The sequence below is a fragment of the Anabrus simplex genome, chromosome 1 (genome assembly GCF_040414725.1).
Source record: "Anabrus simplex isolate iqAnaSimp1 chromosome 1, ASM4041472v1, whole genome shotgun sequence".
Lineage (NCBI taxonomy): Eukaryota > Metazoa > Arthropoda > Insecta > Orthoptera > Tettigoniidae > Anabrus > Anabrus simplex.
The window spans coordinates 1,298,631,757-1,298,655,599 of NC_090265.1; the positions used below are offsets into that span (position 1 = coordinate 1,298,631,757).

Here is a 23,843-nt window from a genome sequence, read left to right on the forward strand (position 1 = left end):
TCTTCTACTCTTCTGTATCATACTCTCAAGAACTTCATTTCAGCTGCCTGTATTCGACTCTCATGCCTCTTTGTCATTGCCCAAGTTTCTGCTCCGTAAGTTGTTATGGGTACGTAATACATCTTGTACATAGTATCCTTTGCTTCCGTTGGCACATCTTTGTCCCATAACATGTTTCTTACACTATGATAGAAACAACTTCCAGCTTGAATCCTTTTACTAATCTCAGCATCCAGTTGAGCATTCTCCATTAATTCACTCCCCAGGTATTTAAACGTTTCCACTACTTCCAGGGGCTTGTCTGCAAGTCTAATCTGTCCTTTCCCTTCTTTCTCCCCTCTAGTCGTAGAAAAGAGTAAAACTCTTGTTATACTTATTTTCAATCCACATTCTTCGATCTTCCCATTCACCACATTCAACTGTACTTGAACCTTCCTGTCGTCTTCTCCCCAAATCACAAAATCATCTGCAAATAACATCATGTTCATTTCTCTTCCTCCATATGCTGCTTTTGCTGTTCTCATGATGTCATCCATTACTATTGTAAACAGGATTGGTGATAGAACACTTCCCTGTCTCAGCCCACTAGTTATTTTGAACCAACTTGTCCTGCCAACTTGTGTTTGCACGCAACTACAACATTCCTTATACAATGCCATGATCATGTTCATTAATCCCTGTCCAATTCCTTTTTGCACCAGACTGTCCCAAACTCTCGTCCTGGGGACACTGTCATGCTTTTTCAATGTCAATGAATGTCATCACCATATCATTCCCGTACTCCCAATGCTTTTCCATTAGTTGTCTCATAATGAAAATGGGCTCTATTGTTGACCTTCCACTTCTGAAACCAAACTGATTTTCCTGTATCTGATTCTCAATCCTCAACTTTATTCTACTTTCCAGTATCCTTTCCATTATCTTAGCAACATGGGATATTAGAGTAATTCCCCTGTAGTTCTTCAAAACTTTATCACCATTCTTGAAAATTGGGATGATTATTCCTTTTTGCCAATCCTCAGGGACCTCCTTATTCTCCCAGACATTCCTGAGAACCCGATATGTCCACTGCAGGCCTACAGCTCCAGCTGCCTTTATCATCTCCACTGAAATTTCATCTATTCCAGCAGTTTTTCCATTCTTCATCTTTCTTACTGCCATTTCAATTTTATTCAATGTCATTTCTTCATCAACTAATTGCCTTTCCTGGTCGTCCATTGAATGACTGTCATCCGTTCTTATGTTCAGCAGCTTCTGAAAAAACTCTCTCCATCTATTTCTTATTTCTTCTCGCTTTGTTAAAATTATGCCACCTTCATCCTTCACAAATCTGGTGTTTACTTGATCTCTCTTTTTGTTTCTTAAGATACCATGCAGTAATTTCTTGCTGCCCTGCGTATCGTCTCTCAATTTCTGTGTGAATAAGGCCCAGTTTTTCCTCTTTTCTTCCTCCACTACTTTCTTGGCCAAATTCTTTGCCTCCACATATTTTCTTCTACTTTCTTCAGTCTTAGATGTTTTCCATGCTTTCCATGCCATTTTCTTTTCCTTCAGTTTAATCTTTACCCTATCATTCCACCAGTGTGTTTCTTTGTCTTTCACATTTCCTGATGTTCTACCACACATCTTTTCTGCACATCCAACCAATGCTTCCTTAAATCTTTTCCATTCCTCTTCAACATTCCCCACATCTGTCCTGGGTACCAGGGGTATTATTTCTCTTTGAAATTCTTCTTGTATGTTTTTCTCCTTCAACTTCCATACTTTAATTCTTTTCTCTCTTCTTAATTGGGGTTTTTCAATCTTTCCAACTTTCAATTTTCCTATCACAACTCTATGATCTCCACCAAAGGCTTCTTCAGGCATGGCTGTTACATCTACAAGGTTCTTCCGGTGTTCTTTCTCTATGATTATATGGTTGCCTTTGGGTGTGGCGAGCCCATCGTAACAACAGCCTATATGGACAAAGCAGATATGGTGCCTCGGAAAAGGTTAGGGCGTCCCCTACAGATATACCAACAAGCCCAATTTGGAACATACGAGAACCATTCAAATTCTACCTCACATTAGAAAGTGTTTGTTAACCAACAAGTTTGTTCATGAACAATATTCTCGTATTGACAACATAAAATTAATGCCAATACATTTTGTACAATTGTTACTCTAGCAACATCGAGAACAAGTTAAATGTTCATAACATAACGCAATTATCGACTGTAGAAAATTGTTAATAAACAAAGTTTCAACGACAATCATACAAGCCAAGCAACATTGAATCAATAAAATTAGCCAGATCTCAATGGTTTTCACCAGATGTGTTTCGTCAATAAAATTTTAGACTCAGATTTCAGACAAATATGTTTTAACTTAGACATAATTTTATTGTTGTATGACTTGAAAAATATTATAAGATTGTCAATCAGGTTTACAAGCATAATTTAATTCAATAGAATAGATTCATGATCTTATATAACCTTAAGTAAATGATAATTGGCTGATGATGCTCACGAAAAAGGAGCGAAACATGTACCATGTCAACATCTTAATAAATATGCAAGTTTTTATTACATTTTTATTGTATTGAATAGGTGGTATTTAACAAAATTATAAGACCGTACTTATCTACGAACCGCGACTATGTGAGTACGAGTTCTGCCATAGCTATATTTTTATACAAATTAAATTATTTGAGGGACCGTGAAATGTAAAAATACGAATAAAAACTTTATTTTCTAGCTCAAATTAATATATATACAGAGAGAGAGATATATCTAGCGGTGAGGGTGGGAACGTTTAGGCCATATCCTCATTTCTGGTAGAAAAAGTGCATGCAGTTTGCAAAATATTTTTCTTCCCTTTTTCATCTTCACATACCCTCAAATATTTTGTACAAGAATTATAGCTGCAGCAAGACTCAAACTCACTAGGTTCGCAGGCAAGCACGGTGACCTAGCACTCAGTTTGACTGGGATGTAACTCCAAGTATACTGTATATGCCTTGGACTGGAATTGGAGATTTATCAATTTTTCAGAAACTATTAGGTTGCGGACCTGACATGTCGAAGTAAAATTCGTTCGCTGTAGTGTTCTATCACCTCCACCTCGTCCAAAGCGGATCCTGTGTCAAGACATTTGACTTCATTTCATTTTTTTCAAAAACGAAAGCGTATTGACATAAACCCTTACGCACAAGTTACTGTTGAGGTTCTCCCCCTTACAGGTAAGTAGAAGCAGGTTGAAATCAACTGACAGCAGGGTCTGGTCTCTCCTTGTTAGATATTACTCATGTAATTCTAGGCGACTATGTTCATGAGTGCAAGACGAGTGTGTAGAGTTCTGCAAAGAATTCCTGCTGCAATTGCAGGATTAACAAGACATTACTGGTACATTTTTTTCCCCCGCAATAATGGAATGCACGTAAATCATTCAAGACATATCAATTATCACATTTTCCCCGTGATGTAGGAGCCTTAGATTGCACTCTTATAAGAATAGGCTATATTGAATGTTGTGATATAAGTCCGTTGTTTCATTTCTGAGCACACTTGCATACTTTCAAATTAAAACATAATTTATCTCGCATTCATCATAAAAACGCTTTTGTTGCCTCTTACTTGACCTGTTTGTCTTGGTGGTCTTTGCTAACCATAACCTATAATATTGTCAGCCATTTGTGACAAAATATTATTTCAACACACAACTAGGAGCGCTTTATGTAAAGAAACAAATCAATCGCTGCTAAACCCGTTCAGAAATCTCACGGAAACATCTTAATTTGTCTTTAACAAATGCTGGAAATGTGTTCACAAAACAGGGTACTTTTAACCGCAGTGTAAAATTAGTAACAATTGTTAGTTAACATTAATTTAAGTAAAATTCAACACAGAGTTGTAGAAACCGGGCCTTACTTGATCGGATGAGCAGTAATGTTTTGTCTCTAAGAAAAACTGAGATAATATAGAAAGATAACGATTGGGATAATTTTTCGTACATTGTTGGTCAACGCACATATTCTGTACAGAAAAGTGAGAGAAAAATCCATGTCCATAACAAACTTTAATAAGTGTTATGAAACTACTGAAAAAAATATGATCATGAAGAGGTAGAAAAACACCCAGCCAGGCCTAAAAGAACTGCGAGGTATACAAAGCAATGAAAGGAATGTATTGAGATACTGCAAGGGTTGTTGCCAAAGAAGGAAGAACTTATTACAAAGAATGTTGTGAAAAATGTGGTTACACATTGCTCGATGTATGTCCAGGAGTCTCATTATTGGCTGCCATGTGTTAATGAGGTACACAAATGTTGTAAACAAATTCGCAGTTGTCAAATCGTGGTGCCACGTTTCACTTGCTCTGCAGCAAGCCGCGTGAACATGTGGCCTACGCAATCGGTTGAGGGGAGTGTGAATGGCCTATCCTGGTAATGTTAAATTTGGTCTTTTCATGGCCCATTGCTCAAGGTCATGAAGCTTTTGCAGATTACCTTATTTACTCGAGTATTAGACCCCCTCTGGCTTTCTGAGATGAAGAAAATAAATAAGAATCTCGCCTATAAGACCCCCCAACGTAATTCGTCAGAGAACGACGACGATTTCGCTTTGAAGTGGTAAAAGTCTTATTGCAGCTCTGATGACATCTCACAAATTTGTGAATAGCTTCGTCCATATGACCTACGCAATGAAAACACGATGAATTCGTGGGGTACATCTGTGTTTCGTAGTTAAAGTGTCAGCCTCTGTAGCGTAGGTCTATTGCAGCTCTGATGACGTCGCACAAATAGATAAATAGGCCTAGCTTCGTGTCCAATCCGTGCATTGCAAGCCTGCATCAGTCATGCTATATGTCTGTGTTTTGTAGTTTATAATGTCCGTCAGCGTAATGGTTAGCACAATTAGTTGCTACTTTCGGGGGTCTGACTTCGATTCCTGGTACCATCTTGCCAGAGATTAACAAATGGCAGGAAGGTTGATGTGCGGTAAAAGCGGTACATGTAACTCCCCTCCACTGGGGGTGTGTCTAAAAAGAGCTGTATCACCTCGGGATGAGGAATTGATTTACTTTAGTTGAGAAATATTTGTGGTTGTTGCTATTTATACAGCAGGCGAGATCATTAACAAAGTGGTTGTGTAATATCTCGTAACTCGGGCCAATATAGGTATATATTTGGAGAGAAGTAAGTTTAATACGTGATTACAACTATTGTTTTTCTCGCCAACGTACCTAACAAATAATAATAATAATTTTATGTCCCAACGTACTTTACACGATTTTTGTGAATGCCAAACAAAACATACTAGGGTATGCGTTACTAAAAAGAGACAATGAACGTAGGAAATTAAGCATTATGATAATAAAACGCATTACCGCCACGGCTGTAGGTATCCATAAATGCAATATATTTTCCTGTTATTTATTTTTATTTTTTCCGTCAAACTTTTGGCACTATCAGGGCGATAATATACCTAACCTAAACAAACTGGTCTGTCTTATTGCATGGACAGCTGTTTACGCAAATCCTGATGTGATAACTGTAGAGAACAAGCATGAAATATACTTAAAAATGAAGGTCTGTGTTTCAATAGCCGCAGTTATCAAAGGAATGTTTCCCGTTACTATGTATAACATTCGGAAGTACAACTCGTAACATACGCTAGTTATCAGCGGGCGGTTTGTCATGCCTTCTACAGCACGGCTTTATTCGTAAGGAGTTGCTTCTGCTACGTATACACCAACTGGGAATATCAGGGACCATCTGGGGATAGATTTACACTGTTTAGACTCTATAGTCGGGAACAAAATTATTTTTAAAAGGTTAAAAATAAAACGGGACCTTGTATGCACTTGATTGCATTGCATGGCTGGCGCGACTGGCGAGAGATAGCAGTGAAGATGACGTCACTTAGAATGCGACACACCGGTAGCAAGGCAGGGAATTTGGCAGCGCAAGGCGAAAATTGAAATGAAAGCAGTGATCGGGTTTACTGTGTGGCAGGCCTACTGCTGAGCAGACAGACAAATGACTGGCCATTAAGATCTTTTGTATCAATATTTAATTACATAACACGATACCCTTATTCCTGTCTTCTAGGGGATTGAGTATGACGTGAGACGAATCTTCGTAGCGAGTTTTTACGGCCATATGCTCTTCTTGATGTCAATCCCACCAGAGGAATTAATGAGATGTAACGAATGACAGGATATGAGTAACCAAAACGGACTTTTATATGTACCGTAGGCCTAAAAGTAGTGTTCACCATTTGTCTTTTTACGTTTAGAAATACTGCCTTCCGACGAAAATAGCCAGTATAACTTAAATACATTCTAAGTTTGTTAAATAATAGTGTTGAAATGTTTACACGTACAATTTATAGCTCTTTATAACTTATAAGTCATGTGTTCGCTGCACAAAATTTTGAGGTTATCGCATCATGGACCCCCCCCCCCCTTTACTATTTTTGGCTGTAAAAGTGTGGGACAAGGGGGGCTATTACGCAAATAAATACAGTATTTATTCATGCTTTATGTTCTTACTCCTCTAGTTTCATTAAGTACATATTCTAGGAGTTTATGCATTTTTCTTACAATATACAAGATATCACTGCCATTCTAGAAGTGTGTTATTAAAACGGTATTATACATGAATAGTGAAAAAATCAAGTCTATCTTTTCAGTAATTGGAATTATGACTTAATCTAGATTGTAACTCACTCTTCAATGGAAACAACTAAAAATCGCCAGCAGCGTCCAGTTTTCGAGATTCTGAGGTGCCGGAATTTATCCAGCAGGATTATTTTAAGCCTCCGTGCTGCTGTGGAAGTCATTCTCAGAGTCAATAAACAGCAAATTCAGAGATGACTAGTATTCTGCTGATTGCTCTGCGATTATCCATAAGGTATTAAATCTGATTGGCACAGGAGTGGCCTTCTTGGAGCCCAGCCTGGTTTTCTCAGCTTACTGTACACATAAAGTAAATACAAAATTTTATCCACCTTCTAAATACTTAACAATCATGCGATGTTTATAAAAACATTAAATTCTACTATTACAAGGTACTAGTTTCGGTCCTGTTAGGGCCATCATCAGCCTAGCCTAGATACATATGTGTATACCATAGTCCTAAAACAGAGTTGTGCAGTGAGATGAAAGATGAAATAATGCACTGGGGGGATGTGGTGGAATGATATCTATATATGTATGTCTCATAAAATTACATATTAATCAACAAATATCTCAAAATTGAATAAAATAAGCTCCATTTGACGAATAGTCTAAGGTTGCACATTTAAAAAATTTGGGTTATGCTGGATTTTAAACAATGTCCAGTGTTTCTATTGAGTTCTAGAAGTTCAACATTGGCGCAGAGGGAATTATTTTGCGTGATTTCCAATAGATCCACAACAGAGGTTAAATGTTGGTAAAACTGTTGGACATATCTTGTGATATATTGAAATCTTGCTGCGTTACAAAGGAATATTCCCAATTCGATAGGAACCAAACGAACCTTGCGCGCAGTGTGAAAGAAGCTTCTCGGTGGAGTGCAACTAACAGAGTGAGATCAGCCTGAGGCTGAGGGAATATTGGACATTGTTTAAAATCTGGCATACCCCAAATTTTTTAAATGTGCAACCTTAGACTATTCATCAAATACAGTTTATTTTATTCAGTTTTGAGATAATTGTTAATATGTATAATTATGAGACATATATCAAAAGATTTTGTCACTGATCAGCATAACATTGTTACATCTACAACAGTTCATATATTCACCATTTTATATGTATATCATTCCACCACATCCCCAGTCCATTCTTTCATCTCACTGCACAACTCTGTTTTAGGACTATGGTATACACACATGTATCTTGGCTAGGCTGATGATGGCCCTAATAGGACCGAAACTAGCACCTTGTAATAGTATATTGTAATGTTTATAAAAACATCGCATGATTGTTAAGTATTGAGAAGGTGGATTAGATTTTTGTATTTATGTGTAATCTTAATTCAATATGGAACCAACTATGAAGTTTATAACCTTGAATGAAACAGTGTACTGTCCACATACATTTTGATCATGTGGAGGATGACTCGTGAAAGAACCTTGCTGGACACAGAGCCGTGTTATACCACGCGATTTGTCGCAAACCGACAGGTCCGCTCTCTTCGGATGTTTGATAAGCAGCCATTTCTTCCATTCTTCTGGGAAAGTCTCTTTTTCTCAGATAGCAGAAATCAGTTTAAGCAGTAAATCTGCACATACCTCTGGATTTGTTTTGAGAGCTTCAGGTGTAACATTATCCAGTTCTTTATATTTTCCATTCTTTAAGTGTTTGATGGCTTTAAATATTTCTTGTTTTGTGGGTGGCTTACTGCTCAGCCTTTGGTCTTAAGGTATCTCTTCATCCTCCTGCTCTGGTTCCTCAGTTTGTTCTGTTATCCGGTTCAGGACTTCCATAAAATACTCTCTCCATTTCTTCATCCGCTCTTCCTCGGAGGTAAGAAGGTTGTCATCTTTATTCTTAATTGGCTTGCTACCATCAAATTTCTTGTTGGCCAATTGTCTTGTTGCCAGGCTGGGTGGCTCAGGCGGTTCGGACGCTGGCCATCTGACACCAGCTTGGTAGGTTCGATCCTGGCTCAGTCCAGTGGTATTTGAAGGTGCTCATATACATCATTCTCGTGTCGGTAGATTTACTGGCACATAAAAGAACTCCTGCGGGACTGAATTCTGGCACCTCGGCATCCTTGAAAACTATAAAAGTCGTCAGTGGGACGTAAAGCAAATCACATTGTCTATTGATGGTATAGACAGTTCTTACATCTCCTACTTCCACTGCATGCTCTGCTTCTGTGGCTAGCTCATTAATAAACATCCTTTTATCCCTGCGTAAGCAATGCATAACTGATTGATTGATGGCAGCGTATTCCTTGTGGGTCCTCTCTTTAGCTTCTCGTGTTTTAGCAGCATTTTTGACATTTTTTACATTTTCTTAGGATTTCGCCAAAAGTGATCTTTGCTCCAATACGGCTGATGATGACCCCTAGATGGGTCGAAACTAGTACCGTGTAATTTATAATTTTGTTAATATATTTTAGTATTGAAAAGGTGGAAACGTTTACGTTGTTATTATTATTACTTATATCTTTGAAGGTAGTCTCTTTCAGCCTGCTGGTGTTATATTTCACTCTACCGTATTGACCTGATTGATCGTCTCGCTGATGCTATCTTAATGTGTACAGTTGCTGTGAATAAATGGTGGTCACTGCCAACGTCTGCTCCTCCTCTATTTCTCACATCGAGTAGAAAGGTGCACCAATGCCTTTTTTTGGGAAAATAGTCGATCTGGTTTTCAGTCTTATGATCCGGAGAGACCCAGGTTACCCTATGGAATTTTCTGTAAGGGAAAATTGTACCACCAATAACCAATCCAAACATACCACACAAATTGATGAATCGTTGTCCATTATCATTTTGGGTTCCCGTAAAATGCCTTCCCATAATTCACTCCAGGCCTTGGTTAGCACTTCCAATATTTGCGTTTGTCTCCCATTACCATACAAATAAATATACTGTTTGTTTGCTGGTAAATCATCATCTCTCTGCTAGCTCATTTTGTAGAACATATACGGAAGATATTTAATACTGATTTATTAACCATATTTACATCAAATACTTATAAAGTTCAGAAACACAATAGCGCGCGGCGATCATTGCTAATTGCGCGATAAGCGAAACTTAGCAGCTGAAGTTCAAATCTACAATCGACCCTTGTTGCCAAGACAAGTCTAACAGTCTCTCCAGCCCACTGTTAAGGGCATCCAATGGCGCAGCCAAGCGGAACACACAAAAATCACTTCAATAATACAAATATGACAACAAATACAATAGGAACAATTTAACATCAAAATTTGTCGAATTCACAAATAGCTTGTAGCCTTAACCAGTGTAGGGCAGGGACGTAGTCAAATGGTGACAGTCAAGCTTTGGTGATATGCAAGTGGTAATTTCATCCAAGTTTACGTAAGTAAGTCTGTTGACATATCTGTAACAGGAAAATTTTTCTTTAGAATATGCTGAATGGTTTAAAGATTGAAAAAAAACTAACGTTGAAGGATCAGCACTTGCCCTTCTACTCCTGCCTCCATTTGCGCTAGTGCTCTCAGCTGTTTGACGACTGCTTGTCATTCTAGTTGTGCTCCTCATGTTGTATATGTGTCTCTGTATCTGCGGGGCATTGTAAGGGGAGGTAACAGAGGACTGCGTTCTGGCGAATGGCATTTTTTGTGAAGGGGGGAATGTTCAGAAGTTGTGTAGGGTCGTTCAGGTTTTTATTTCTATTGAAGTTTGTCTGGGTAGATATGTATGTTCTCTAGCTCATTCATTAATTTTCCTTTATCAACTTTTCTGATTATTTTAAAATCTTTTTCTGTTTTAGTAAAATGGTGTCCTTCATCTTACATATGATTGCTCATAATTGATTATTTTCACCATGTTGGTACGTTTTGACGTATATTCAAATCTCTATAGAACCCTTTCCTGCCTTGTCAACACTTTACATATTTTATTATATTTTATTATTAGGGAGCGGATTTTTATGTTATTACATATTTTTTTTTTGCGTAAGTTTTAACACAGGTTACGAAGTTCATTATTCCTATTGTGCATCCCCAAGTGTAAAAACTGAATCTTATTTCACATAAAAACACATATTTTTACATTTTTTAAAATGTAAATACATATTTTAAGAAAATCTATAAGCACATAAATTGGCAATATTTGTTGATCAATAAAATTTAAAATGCTTCTGTGTTATAAAACAATGCTCATATTTTCATTTTACGATTACGGTATTGTTTTTAACAGTGTATTTAACATAATGTATCTGAATGTTTCGGCTATTTATGGACTTCCCTCCATAAGTTCTGAAACTTGCTGGACACTGGCTACGTCGTTACATTTAGACAGCGATTTGATTTGCTACACAAGATGTTTCTTTGCATGACGTCATTCCAACTCTTTATGAGTCAGCCCTCTCGGGTTTTGCTTATAGAATATCAGCGAAAGGCAATCACTGAGAGATAAGGTGACGTAATTCTGTTACGACATGGGAGACTCGGAAGAATATTGCCCCACCATTAGGTAGTGGAATTTCATCACTCCTAAGAGTAAAGTTAGCTGTTTGGGTCCATATATCATTCCCGTGGTCATGTGATTTTGTATGGATTTATAAGAAATATTTCCTTCAGTGTCCGCTGCTATTCTTTTTATTGAAACAGTGATTCACCGTAAATGCGTGTGTCGTAACCTGCAAAATAATGCCAAAAGAGAAGTCGAGTACAAGGTCGCGTCTTCAACAATATGCAGTGGAATTTAAAAGCATTTTCTTTACTGATGGAAAAGTATTTATTTTGCCATCCATGTGGTAAAACCGTACGTGCAGATCAACGTTCTCAAGTAATCCAGCATTTCTCTAGGAATAAGCATACAGCGGCTGTTTCGCGTGTGCGTTCGCGACAGTTACTAATAGCTAAACCAGCTACTTCAAATGCAGGCCCATCTAAATATTCCCAGTATTATTTAGATGTGTGCAGAGCATTTGTTTTCGCCGACATTCCTCTTGGTAAAATAAATAATCCGGGACTGAGAAATTTCCTAACAAAGTACATTAATTTTGAGCCTCCAGGCGAATCCACATTAAGGAAAAACTATCTCCCAAAATGTTACGAAGAAACTTTACAGAGAATTCGGGCAGTAGGCCTATGTGATAGCGAAAAACTGTGGGTGAGCATTGACGAAACCACTGATTCAAGTGGCAGAAAAGTAGTAAATGTTGTTGGTGTGTTGAAGAATGACAGAACTGCTTGCGAACATTCTTATTTTCTAGCGTGTAAAGAAATGCTTGCTGCAAACCATGTCACTGTAGCTAGGTTATTCAATGAAGCCATGCACTTACTTTGGTCAAAAGGTATAAAATACAACCATTTATTGCTTTTCCTCTCTGACAGTGCACCTTACATGAGGCTGCCGAAGGCCTTTCTGTGAGCTTTCCGAATATGATACATGTAACTTGCATTGTTCATGCTCTACACAGGTTATGTGAAACTGTGCGGGCTCAGTATCCTCAAGTGGATAAATTAGTGTCTAATGGCAAAAAAGTCTTCGTAAAAGCACCCTCAAGAATCCATCTCTTTAAAGTGAAAAACCCGGATCTTGCGCTTCTTCCTCTGCCTATTGTTACGTGGTGGGGTACCTGGCTTAGCGCTGTGGTATACTACGCAGACAATTTCGAAAGTTTTGCATCCGTTTTGAACGTGCTAGATAAAAAGACGCATCGTCAATTGAGATTCTTCAAGAGATACTAAAAGACAGCTCTTTGAAAAATGATTTGACGTTTATATCTGCCAATCTAAGCTTCTTGTGTAAAATTATAGACATACTTGAGAAAATCCACTAACCTGTTGTCCAACAGTGAAGGAAGTGCGTGCTGTTGAAAATAAATTAGATTCACTCTCGGCTTCGCAGGTACAGGGACTGTTAAAGGTCAAATATCAAAATTTGTTCAGGAAAAACAGGATATCAAACAATGTGCCAAATTTTTAATGTGTTAGAGGGTGCTCATGTTGGTGAAATTGATGGAGTTATTGTTAGTGACATTCCTCTCTTTAACTATGCTTGTCTGACTTCCTGTGATGTGGAGCAATCGTTTTCGCGTTCTTTAGAGATAATCGGCATGCATTTGTGATGGACAATTTGGAGATGGTCTTTGTTGTTCACTACAATTCTGAGGCTACTTCTAGCAACTAATATTCCAGAGTGTGATGGGAGAGTACGAACTGGTAATATTTTTTCAAAGATGATAGGTTGCTTTTGCCATATTTGAACAAAACATTACTTTTAAAAAAATAACCATTCATAATATCTACTCTGGCATATCAAAAATGAATATACCATACAGCACGTTTCCATACACAGACATCATTTTGCCTTACCCTATTCTAATACAAAACATTATACTTATTTACTTCTTGAGCACGACTAGTTATGTGATATTTAAAGGAAAATAATTTCAATTTTTTTATCACATATTTTAAAGTTTTTCAGCACATAAAAAATAAATGTATTTCACATTTTTAGCACATAAAAATCCGCTCCCTATAAATTATCGTACATCTTTTAAGAGCCGACTACTCTCTTCTTCAGCGGTGCCAAACATTAATCTTTGGACTTGGTGCATTGGTACAAATAGAACAATTATATATAAATCTTGAAATTGTTACAATATTTCTCTGTGTTTCACCTTTCATTTGTTACAGACTTTAAACTAGAATTTTCAAATCAATAATAAAAAATCTATTAAATTAATTGCTATATGTTAATTTTATGTCCTTATTTATATTTAAAAAGAATAAAATGTTTTGTGTCTAAATTTAACATTTACTTTACCATTTAGTAGAACACGAGGAAGTCACTCTGCGGTTCAATGTATCATTTCTGCAACCAGCGTATTAAGCTACTACTCTTCCAATCCTAGCCCTTCGCCCATCCTTGCATTGCAATGTTAAACCACTATCATAACGAATATAAGAACCAAGTGTGATGACTTAACTGTTATAGCGTGGTAGTTTGTGGACCCGCCACTGGGAGCACTGCAAACGTCTGTGTCCAACACGTGCTTCAATAGACCGGCAAACCATGTGTTGAAAGGGTGGGAAATGTTATTGTGCGAGATATTTCAAGTCAACAAGTTGAATTTCCTTTGCTTTCAGTTCCTAAACTCAGTTCATTGTGTGTTGAGCACTTATAGCACGTGTGTTATGTGGCCTGATTAAATTAATAGTTCAACATGCTGTACTGTTTTGTGCATTGCTGTAAGTCAGGCTGTGGTAGAGTAGTTAATGGTATAAAATTATTTTCACCACCGGATAGAAATAAATTTGAAAAATGGGCCAGAGCTATTCCACGAAAGGAATAGTAGAATTTGTCAAGTTCACTTCTCTGATGATTTTATAGTAAAATCACCCAAAAGGCGCCTAAAAAATGCTAATCGAAATTTAAATCGAGCTAGATCCAGTCTAAACTCAGCAAAATTGAGAATTAATTTATTGGAGAAGCAGGTTAGAAATACACAGTTCCAAACTCTTCGATTGAGAAGTGTTTAGTGAACCATTTAGCTGGGTACATTGTTAAGCACTCTTCTAAATTTATTAAGTGTTCGCCCTGTGCCCATTCTCTACGTGATAATAATCGTAGTGCATTTTCAGGTCTCTCCGAAATAATAGACTACAGTTCAAGCAATAATGAAGTGTTTTTAACACGCCCTTCGAAAAGTATATGTGACATTCTTTTCCATGCCGAGAAAGTATTTAGTGAAAAACTGAACCCAAAATCGATGTGGAGCGAAATATTTTTTGATTGTATTGATTCTATAGACAAAATTTCAGTTGATCCTTCAGGTGCTGGCTGTTGTCTTCAACATCTTATAGATATAATCCCCAGCCTTGTTTATCGTTATCTGAAGTGCCGGTTTTTCTTCAGAGTGAAAGAAATCTGGCGAGATTTACAATCTTGAACATCCGCCAAATCTTCAAGCAAGCTTTCGAAAGTCCAGTAACCGACAAACTGAGATGGTAAATAGAGTATTACCTTTAAATAGTTCATGGGTTTTTTTTTTTAAATATGCTGGGAGTTGTGTTATTTATGTATATATACACTCGAGTAACTTGTGCTTTTCGCATCATGTGATGAAAGTCGTAGCTCTTATTTCCATGTATGATATTTTGCCATTGTTCTCTGCCATGGAATTTTAATTGTAATCTCTCATTCTTTTTATAAAAGACAGTGTATATACTTATCAGTTACGGAGTAATAAGTTTTCTGTGTCACCATTCCGAAGACCAGCTGATAGGTATTGTGGAGCTACCAAACTCTAGCGCTGCCTGGCGGGTCGCGCCTGAACTCGGAGTCATTACACTTGGTTCTTATATTCCTCATGCCACTGTTAAAAAGGAAAGACAAGATATTGTAAGGTTATTGTTATTCATCGTAAAATAATGTTCCTGTATTTGTATTATTTCAGTTTATCTTTTTTTGTTACAGGTCTTGGAAACTCTGGAGCTGCTCTTCAAGCTGGTTTGGCTGGTGTTGGTGGCCTTGGCGCTGGTTTAGTTGGTGGTGGGGGTGGGGATATTGGTCTGGGAGCTGGTTTAGGTGCATCGGCAGCATTTGGCGGCCCAGGATTAGGAGGTGGTCTAGGACCTGCAGCCCCTGGCCTTGGTCAGGGAATTGGAGGGGGTGCTGGTAATCTCGGGGGTGGAAATCCGTTTGGCGGGGGTTTAGGAGTAAATTCTAGCCCTTTCCTTGGCGGTGGGGCAGGTGTGGGTTATGGAGGTGGTTCACAGGCACCTGGTATGGTTGGTGGATCATATGGTGGTAACAGCGGTAGAGATTTTGACGTTGCTGCTCTCGGAGGTGGTGTTGGGGGTGGCAGCTATGGTGCAGGAGTAGGAGAAAGAGATTTCCGAGGAGCTCCGGGAGGTGGTTCAGGCTTTGCAAATGGTCCTGGTCGTGGAGGAATGGGAGGTCTTGGTGGAGCACCTGGGTCTGGCCGAGCCGATACCATAATGGTTAAAAATGTTAGTATACCTTCAAAGTTTTTTTGTAAGCTTTTTTTAATACCTTGATGTATCTTTGTACTTTTGTATAATACTGGAGCTGGTATACCGAATTACCATTTAATCGTACAAATTTTGATAATCAACTGCATTTAGAGCTGTCGCCCACGTGGCAGATTCCCTCTCAGTTGTTTACCTAGCCTTTTCTTAAACATTCTTTTTGTGTTTGTTAGCTACCACCGTCAACCACATGGCAAATGCTCAGAGACAAATTCCGAGAAATTGGAGATGTTGAGTTTGCTGAAATCCGAGGGAAGGACATCGGATTGATCCGCTTCCAGAATGAATGGGATGCAGAACGTGCTGTCCGTATCCTTTAATGTGATTATTGTACTCGTACATATCTGTGCAACTTAATTTAAGGTGCATTTCTTCCTAACCAGTAGAATTCTTTCATAATCATCTGTTTTCAACGAGTACTGTAGTATAGCCTCTTCTGTTTTTACACCACTTCCTTAAACACCAAGTATAACCTTTGTATCCTTTTGCTCCTCATAATCTCCGAAACAAATTCCATCTTTCGTCTGTACTCTTTGCCTCACATGATACCATCGTGTGAATAGCTTCTTTTAAACAGTTTATTCCTAACTTAGTCCTGTTTATAGATGGTATTTTACTTTTAAATATTTTTTTACTTCTAATGTGGAAAGCATCTTGAGTCTAAGCTGCTTTCTCTTCTGTACAATAAAGTTGACAGGAAAGCAGAACAATAGAAGAATAATTAGATAGTAGAAAGATATCTATTATTTTTCTCCAGACCTTCAGTATAGCCATTTGATCTGATAAATGAGAAAAATAACACTGTCCAGCTATAGCCAGATTTAAACTACAATGATATGAACAACAGATACTGATCAATGGCCATGCACAACTCCTTACCGGAGATCCAATGGCCATGGCACTGCGGCGTTAACGGCACACGTATTTACAAACAGGCAAATTTTAAAGTGGTAAATTATAATGACAAGGTTAAATACAATAAAACAAACTAAAATGAAATGCGCCGCTGATAGGGACAAAATTAAATGAAAATGAGCGACAGATGCTGGTAATCGGTTGACTTGACAATGTTGCGCACCCGCAAAAAAATGGCCCTGTTTACTGCGTTCCTCAAAATATCATTCACACGTGTTTTGTAGTGTGTGTAGCCGAAATTTTTCAGATGAGCATTAGGAAGAACAAGACTGAATTCCGTTCTAATATGAACATCGAACTGTTGCATGCTCTGTTAGTGCAAAGGATGCACATGATATCAAAAGAAATCAAATGAAATGGCGTATGGCTTTTAGTGCCAGGAGTGTCCGAGGACAAGTTTGGCTCGCCAGATGCAGGTCTTTTGATTTGATACCCGTAGGCGACCTGCGCGTCGTGATGTGGATGAAATAATGATGGAGACAACACATACACCCAGTTCCCATGTCAGCGAAATTAACCAATTATGGTTAAAATTCCCGACCCTGCCGGGAATCGAACCCGGGACTCCTGTGACCAAAGGCCAGCACGCTAACCATTTAACCATGGAGCCGGACGATATCAAAAGAAAAAGCGTGTCACCAGCGTGCGTTTAGGAAACAGAAACTACAAGCTGCTAAGGGAGCAACTACAGTATTCAACAAAAATGATCCTTCAACCTCCACTCAGATATGTAGGTCCACTGCAGATCACGTTATTTTCTCAGGTAAAATTCATACTCTTTAATGCCAGTCCTTGAATATGTTACACCTGGTTGATTTGTATATTGTTCATTGACTTTTCAGTAATATATAAGTTAGTGAGACCTCGGGAAAAAAACAATTCTGCACCCCACCCCCCCCCCCGGTGCTTTAACGGCAGCCATCTTCAAATAGGTAGGCCCTCCCCTCATCAGTCCTATTCTTCTGTGTTCTTAATCTTTTACAATCTATATTTGTTTCTTCCCTTATCCTGTACTTATCTGGTTTTGTTCTTACCCTACAATTTCTACATCAAGACTAAAGGTCTGTCAAGATAGCCGCTCAGCGAGTAATGATGCCCACCCGCCTGTTGAGTCCAGGGAGGAGAATTTTCTTTGCTAATTGCTTTACGTTGCATCGACACAGATAGCCCTTATGACAACATTGGGACGGAAAAGGCCTAAGAATGGGATGAAGGAAGCGGCTGTGGCCTTAATTAAGGTACAGCCCCAGCATTTTCCTGGCGTGAAAATGGGAAACCACGGAAAACCATCTTCAGGGCTGCCATCAGTGGGATTCGAATCCACTATCTCCCGGATAGATTTTGGCTCGCAGCCAACTCACCGATGGGGAGCAGAAATGAACACGTCTGATGTCAAGAATACATGGGTGTAATTGTGGATCGATGTCCGCCTCCATAGCGTAACGGTGAGTGTTATTAGCTGCCGTCCTCGGGGGCCTGGGTTCGATTCCCGGTACTGGCAGAAGTTTAAGAATGGCAGGAAGGCTTTTTATGTGGTTGAAATGGTACATACAGCTCACCTCCATTGGGTGTGTGCCTGACAAGAGCTGCACCACTTCGGTACGAGGAAGCTAGTTTTCATTGTGGATTGATGGCAGGACACCGTATCTATTTGAAGACGGCGGTGTACGAGGACGGTTTGAAAAGTTCACGGAATCACCGGTAGATGTCAATGCTAGAGCAACGAGGTTCCCGCGCAATAATTACACATCCTTTGTGAGTGAACACATGGCGCGTCAGTGCTCTAGCTGCAGGAGTGTGGTAGTGACGACTTTGTTGTTCCCGCGTAGTGATTTGTGACAATGGAAAAAACTGAGATTCGAGCAGTGATTAAATACTTTGTAAAGAAAGGTATTAAAGCAAAGGAAATTCATGCCGACTTTCAGAACACGCTGGGGGTCTCTGCTCCTTCATTTTCAACTACTGCCAAGTGGACCAGCGAGTTTAAGTTTGGTCGGGAGAGCTTGGATGATGATCCGCGTAGTGGACGGCCAAAAAGTGTTACGATCCCAGAATTTATCGCAAAAGTTCGTTAAATGGTCATGCAGGATCGTCGACTGAAAGTGCAGGAGATTGCTGAAGCTGTAGGGATGTCTTCTGAACGGGTATAGTATATTTTAACCGAAGAATTGGGTATGAAAAAATTATCCACAAGATGGGTGCCGCGGCTCTTGACATTGGACAATAAATGCACCAGATTAGAAATGTCCGAACAAAGTCTTCAGTGCAACTAACAAGATTTTTTGCGCCGGTTTGTGACTACAGATGAAACATGGGTCCACTACTATACCCCAGAGACAAAACAGCAGTCAAAGCAGTGTAAATATGCTGATTCACCACCACCAAAGAAAGCAAAGGCAGTGCGTTCGGCCGGGAAAATCATGGCGTCAGTTTTCTGGGATGCAAAAGGCATTCTGCTGGTATATTATCTTACTATACTGAAAGCAGCTCAGATGTTTCTTGGTGTGGAATAGGGGGTTTGAGGGAAGGTATTAACAGCTCATATTAAATTTGAAACTTCCAATGTAGCTACAGGATGTTTGTAATCTTTTCCTGCAGATTTTTCTGATGGATACTTCATATGCTGTCTTTCTGCAGGGCTTCTCTAGTGAATTCTATTTAATTTGATCCAAGGGGCAGATTGCATTATTGATGGAAGTTGTACTTCAGTGTTTAGTCAGAGTGCTGTTGTAACACCATTTTCTGCCATGCAAATCAAGCATATTCTTGTTTTGTTAGTACGAATAACTCTCCATTATTCGGGGTTCTGTTCTGACATCACCACAAGCTTATTCGTCTACTAATGTCATTCCATGCTATCTTTCCATGGATAGTCCGGCTCCATGGCTAAATGGTTAGCGTGCTGGCCTTCGGTCACAGAGGTCCTGGGTTTGATTCCAGGCAGGGTCGGGAATTTTAACCATCATTGGTTAATTTCCCTGGCATGGGGGCTGGGTGTATGTGTTGTCTTCATCATTTCATCCTCATCACAATGCGCAGGTTGCCTATGGGTGTCAAATCAATAGACCTGCACCTGGCGAGCCGAACCCGTCCTGGGATCTCCCATCACTAAAAGCCATACGCCATTTCATTTTTACTACAAGACTTTGACACGCGTACGATTTATTCCTTTTAGTAAACTGTCAAAGATGTCTAATTGAAGTTTATTACTGAAAATCTATCAGTTGTGTATCAGTGTGTTTCATTTAATGTTGTGGCAATTCCAGCAAATTAGCCCCTCAGGCTTTCTAGCGTGTTACCTTTATCTGACATGCTAACATATCTTGTAAACGACTTGTGATCGACTCGTTCAATCTTCTCAGATTTGTATGTTTTTTGTCCAAATAATGTGCCAGAAAACATTACATCATAAATACCTAATGGTTATGGAATCATAGCTGCCAACCCTTCCGATTTACCCGGAAAATTTCCGTTTCTTAAATTGTCTTCCGATTTTCCTATTTATTTTTATTTCTTCCTATTTTTGACCAATATAACCTTCAGTACGGCCAATACTTTTCCCCTAGGATAAAGGATGAATTCTTATGTGCTTGTGTAATTTACGAAGCCTCATTTTCAAGTATATTTATTTGAATTTTTAATTCGCGAGTGTTTCGTTCGTCGCCTTCGCGTGTTTCCCACTCACCAGAGCAGCGTGTCTGCTGTATACATCTGGGGATTCGGGACGAAAGAATGAGTTTGTTACTGTGTTGTTCGCGCGCTCTTGACATCGTTTCTGAGTGTAGTTTTGTTGGAGTTGTAGGCCACGTGTTTTTCCTTGCGTTTCTATACTATCCCCCTCTGTCAAAGTCGTATGTTAATAATGTATGGGACATATTGAATTGTTTTGGATGTGGTAGTTTCGCGTATTTAGGAGCATAATTTTAATGAGTTGAATGTTTTTAAGGGGGCTGTGTCCTTGTGTCGGTGACAGTTTCTGGAAATTTCTCTTCTCGATGTGACCAAACAATATAACAAACGTTATCTTCAAGTGTTCAGAGATACCTATATATTTCCGTTAATTTTACCGTCTGGTAAAGGAATCTGCTGTATATTCTCGCATAATTAACGCCCTTGCATAATTTACGCATCCCAATATTTTGGGCCCAAAATGCGTTAATTATCCGAGAGATGCGGTATTATACATTTTGTTGCGCGTGCCGGTGTGACATAAATATTATTATTTGTATGTGTCATACATGAGAATGATTAGGCACATTTTCTTGTAACCATTTTTATGTTTTCTTAGTTTTAAGATTTTAAACTTTATGGTCAGTTCGTATTGTAACTGTAGATACGTATGCCTTTTATCCTGACCACTTTTCACCTGGACCGTGGTGGGATATATGTGATGAAATCCAAGAATTAGAAAAATCTTCCTATTTTTCTTTTCTAAAAGTTGGCAGGTATGTGGAATGAATCGTTTCAACTGAATAACTCTCCGTTTGAGAAATCCAGTAAAATGTTGAACGTTTTTAAAAAAGTTTCAAAATTCGGGCCATTGTTGCAGTCTGGACACCAAAAACCATTCTCTTATTCTTCGTGCAAACCACACATCTTGTGTGGGTTTTTTTCTTCTCAGTAAGAGGGATTTTTAAGCGCCTCTTCACAAGTCACTTTGGTGGTGGATTGATAGGTGGTCTGTTGGCTGATTGATCAGTTGGAAGTTTTGTCTATATCAAGACTTTTATCAAGTCTATATAGTAGATTAGGTGGTTAAGTTGGGGATTTTGTACACTGCATAGTACAGTAAAACCTCGTTAATTTGATGTTGTTGGGACACAAAAATCGGACTTTGGATTAACCGCCAAATAGTAATTCAGAAATTCCACCCTTGCAGCGTCAAAGTATTCTAAAACTTGCTACTGCATGCAGATAACCTTGATTCACAGTTTAAATCTTTCAGATGCCATGAATAAGAAAGCAAAATGATTTCCAAAATGTATCAATCCATCAAGGTGCATTTGCAGTATTCAAATACAGTGGAACCTTGATTCTCCGTTTTTGGAGGGACCAGCAAAAAAAAAAAAAAAAAAAGTACAACACAGGAAAATGGAAAATCCGGGAATGAATGAACCATCAACAATTTGGCTAATCATCACAAAAAAGAAATATGTATGCTTATAATCCTACAAACACCGCTAAACCAAACTAAACTACAGCCTCAATGGGCCTTCCACCTACCGAGCGACTGCTGTTGAGTCCGGAGGCCTGCAGATTACGAGGTGACGCATTGTTAGTGTGACGAATCCTTTCGGCCGTTATTCCTGGCTCTCTTAACCGGGGTCGCCATCTCGCCATTAAATAGCTCCTCAATTAAAGGTAATTGTAGAATCAGTGAACCTGCAACCAGCCCTGATATTCAGGTAAAAATGCCTGACCTGGCCGGGAATCGAACCTGGGCCGTCCCTGTGAGCGGCAGGCAAGTTAGACCGCGTGGCCGGCCGGCTTCAAACATGAATTGCGCTTCGCGACTTAAAAATCTTGAAACTTTACATTCAGTTTTACCGGAGAAACTTCGTCAGTTTCCCCTGAACACTTCTTTCAGTTCAGCAACTTTGATCAGCCAAACTCTCCGAAAAATCGAATACCCGTAACGCCAAGCCAAACAATAATCAACTACGGTACGAGTAGTTTTTAATTCGCTAATCTAATAAAATAAAGCACATTGGATACAAAAGCACCCAACATGATGGCGAAATCCCCTTTTCCTTAAATCTTCCATTGTAATTTGGTCACCGGTATACTGTTCGTAGTCAGTTTATGGAAATTTTGTACCGTGTAAATTAGGCCTGCATCGAATGGGATGAAACAGAGGAGGGAGTGCAAAATAATCTGAATGCATGGTGTAAGAAGTTTGATGATTATGGAATGAAATTGAACCCATCAAAAACAGTAGCATTAAAAATCAGCAGACATTATACAGAATGCAACATAAAAATACAGGACCACCAAGGTGATGTAGTACACCAATTCAGTTATTTAGGAAGCGTAATCGCTAGTAATAACAGAGCTGAGACAGAAATAACAAACAGAGTAACCAAAGGATCTAACTTTTACAGCATCGTTAGACACCTACTATGGGATCAGAAAGTCCCACAAAGAACAAAAATGACCCTGTACAAGCCATATTTCATTCCTATCCTTACATATTCTCTGGAAACCTGCACACTAACATCAAAGGATTGTAGTAGGATTCAAGCCTGTGAAATGAAATTTCTTAGAACTGCCCTCCAAAAGACCCGACTTGATCATGTGAAAAATGATGAGATCCGATCTAACCTAGGTCTAAATGAATCAATGGAGGAAAGACTTAGGTCATCTAGACTTAAATGGTTTGGGCATGTTAAACGAATGAATAGCACAAGGTTACCATGTGCTTATTTGGAAAAGAGAATAACAGGTAGAAGACCAGCTGGAAGACCAAGAAGAAGATGGATGGACCAACTGAGGGAAGTCATGGAGAGAAGAGGATGGAATTGGGAATCTATCTTGGACAACGAAATGTTTTTGAATAGGCAACTTTGGAAGACGCTCGTTTGCAAACACCCTACCCGGCTCGCTGGAAGGGCAAACCGATGATGATCGAATTTTAAAGGTTATGTTGAACTTGAGAATATGGTTTCGAATGTAAGTATTGATTCTCAAGTTCTGGAATGCATTATATTCAATTCTGTCCGTCACTAATCACAATCAAATTAGAAAGAGAAAAAATATCATCAAAACTTCCAAATTTACAGTTGTTCGTAACCTTGAGCTCAGCTGGAAAGCGTGCTTGCTGTACAAGTTGGTACGAGTGCAAAATGATACAAAATTTTTAAATGTAACGTGCACAAATGAAACGACTGCGGCTTTTATGGCATTTTAACACAAAAACATGAAATTCCCAGTCCTACATTAGCACCAAAAGAGTAATAGGCAATCCCAAAACCTACCATGGTTTTATGTATGTAAGGTGCAACATCTGTCCTGGTCCTGATAACATAACCCTATATGAAAATCCGAAAAATACAGTTTGTGTTACTTAGGAAGGAGCAGTTTCAATTCCTGCCTGAAAGCTCAGTGACTATACAGTGCCCTGAGGGAAGTGCCGAAAACCTGTTCGGCGATACACTCGAAAACATTAATAAAATTAACATCTACCCCTGGACATAATTTAAGACTTTTTTCAAGTATGATCATTTGACGAAACTCGTTCCGTCTTCAAGTAGAGTTGTC

At 38.9% G+C, this 23,843-nt stretch overlaps 1 protein-coding gene across 1 annotated transcript in view; it reads left to right on the forward strand.

Moving 5' to 3' along the window:
* The window catches only part of rump (rumpelstiltskin), a 187,770-nt gene that overhangs the window by 157,853 nt on the left and 6,074 nt on the right, over positions 1–23,843 (forward strand). Inside the window, exons 8-9 of the mRNA XM_067137703.2 lie at positions 15,097–15,632; positions 15,845–15,980. Of these exons, the coding sequence (XP_066993804.1) occupies positions 15,097–15,632; positions 15,845–15,980 (672 nt within the window). The remainder of the gene's footprint in view (positions 1–15,096; positions 15,633–15,844; positions 15,981–23,843) is intronic.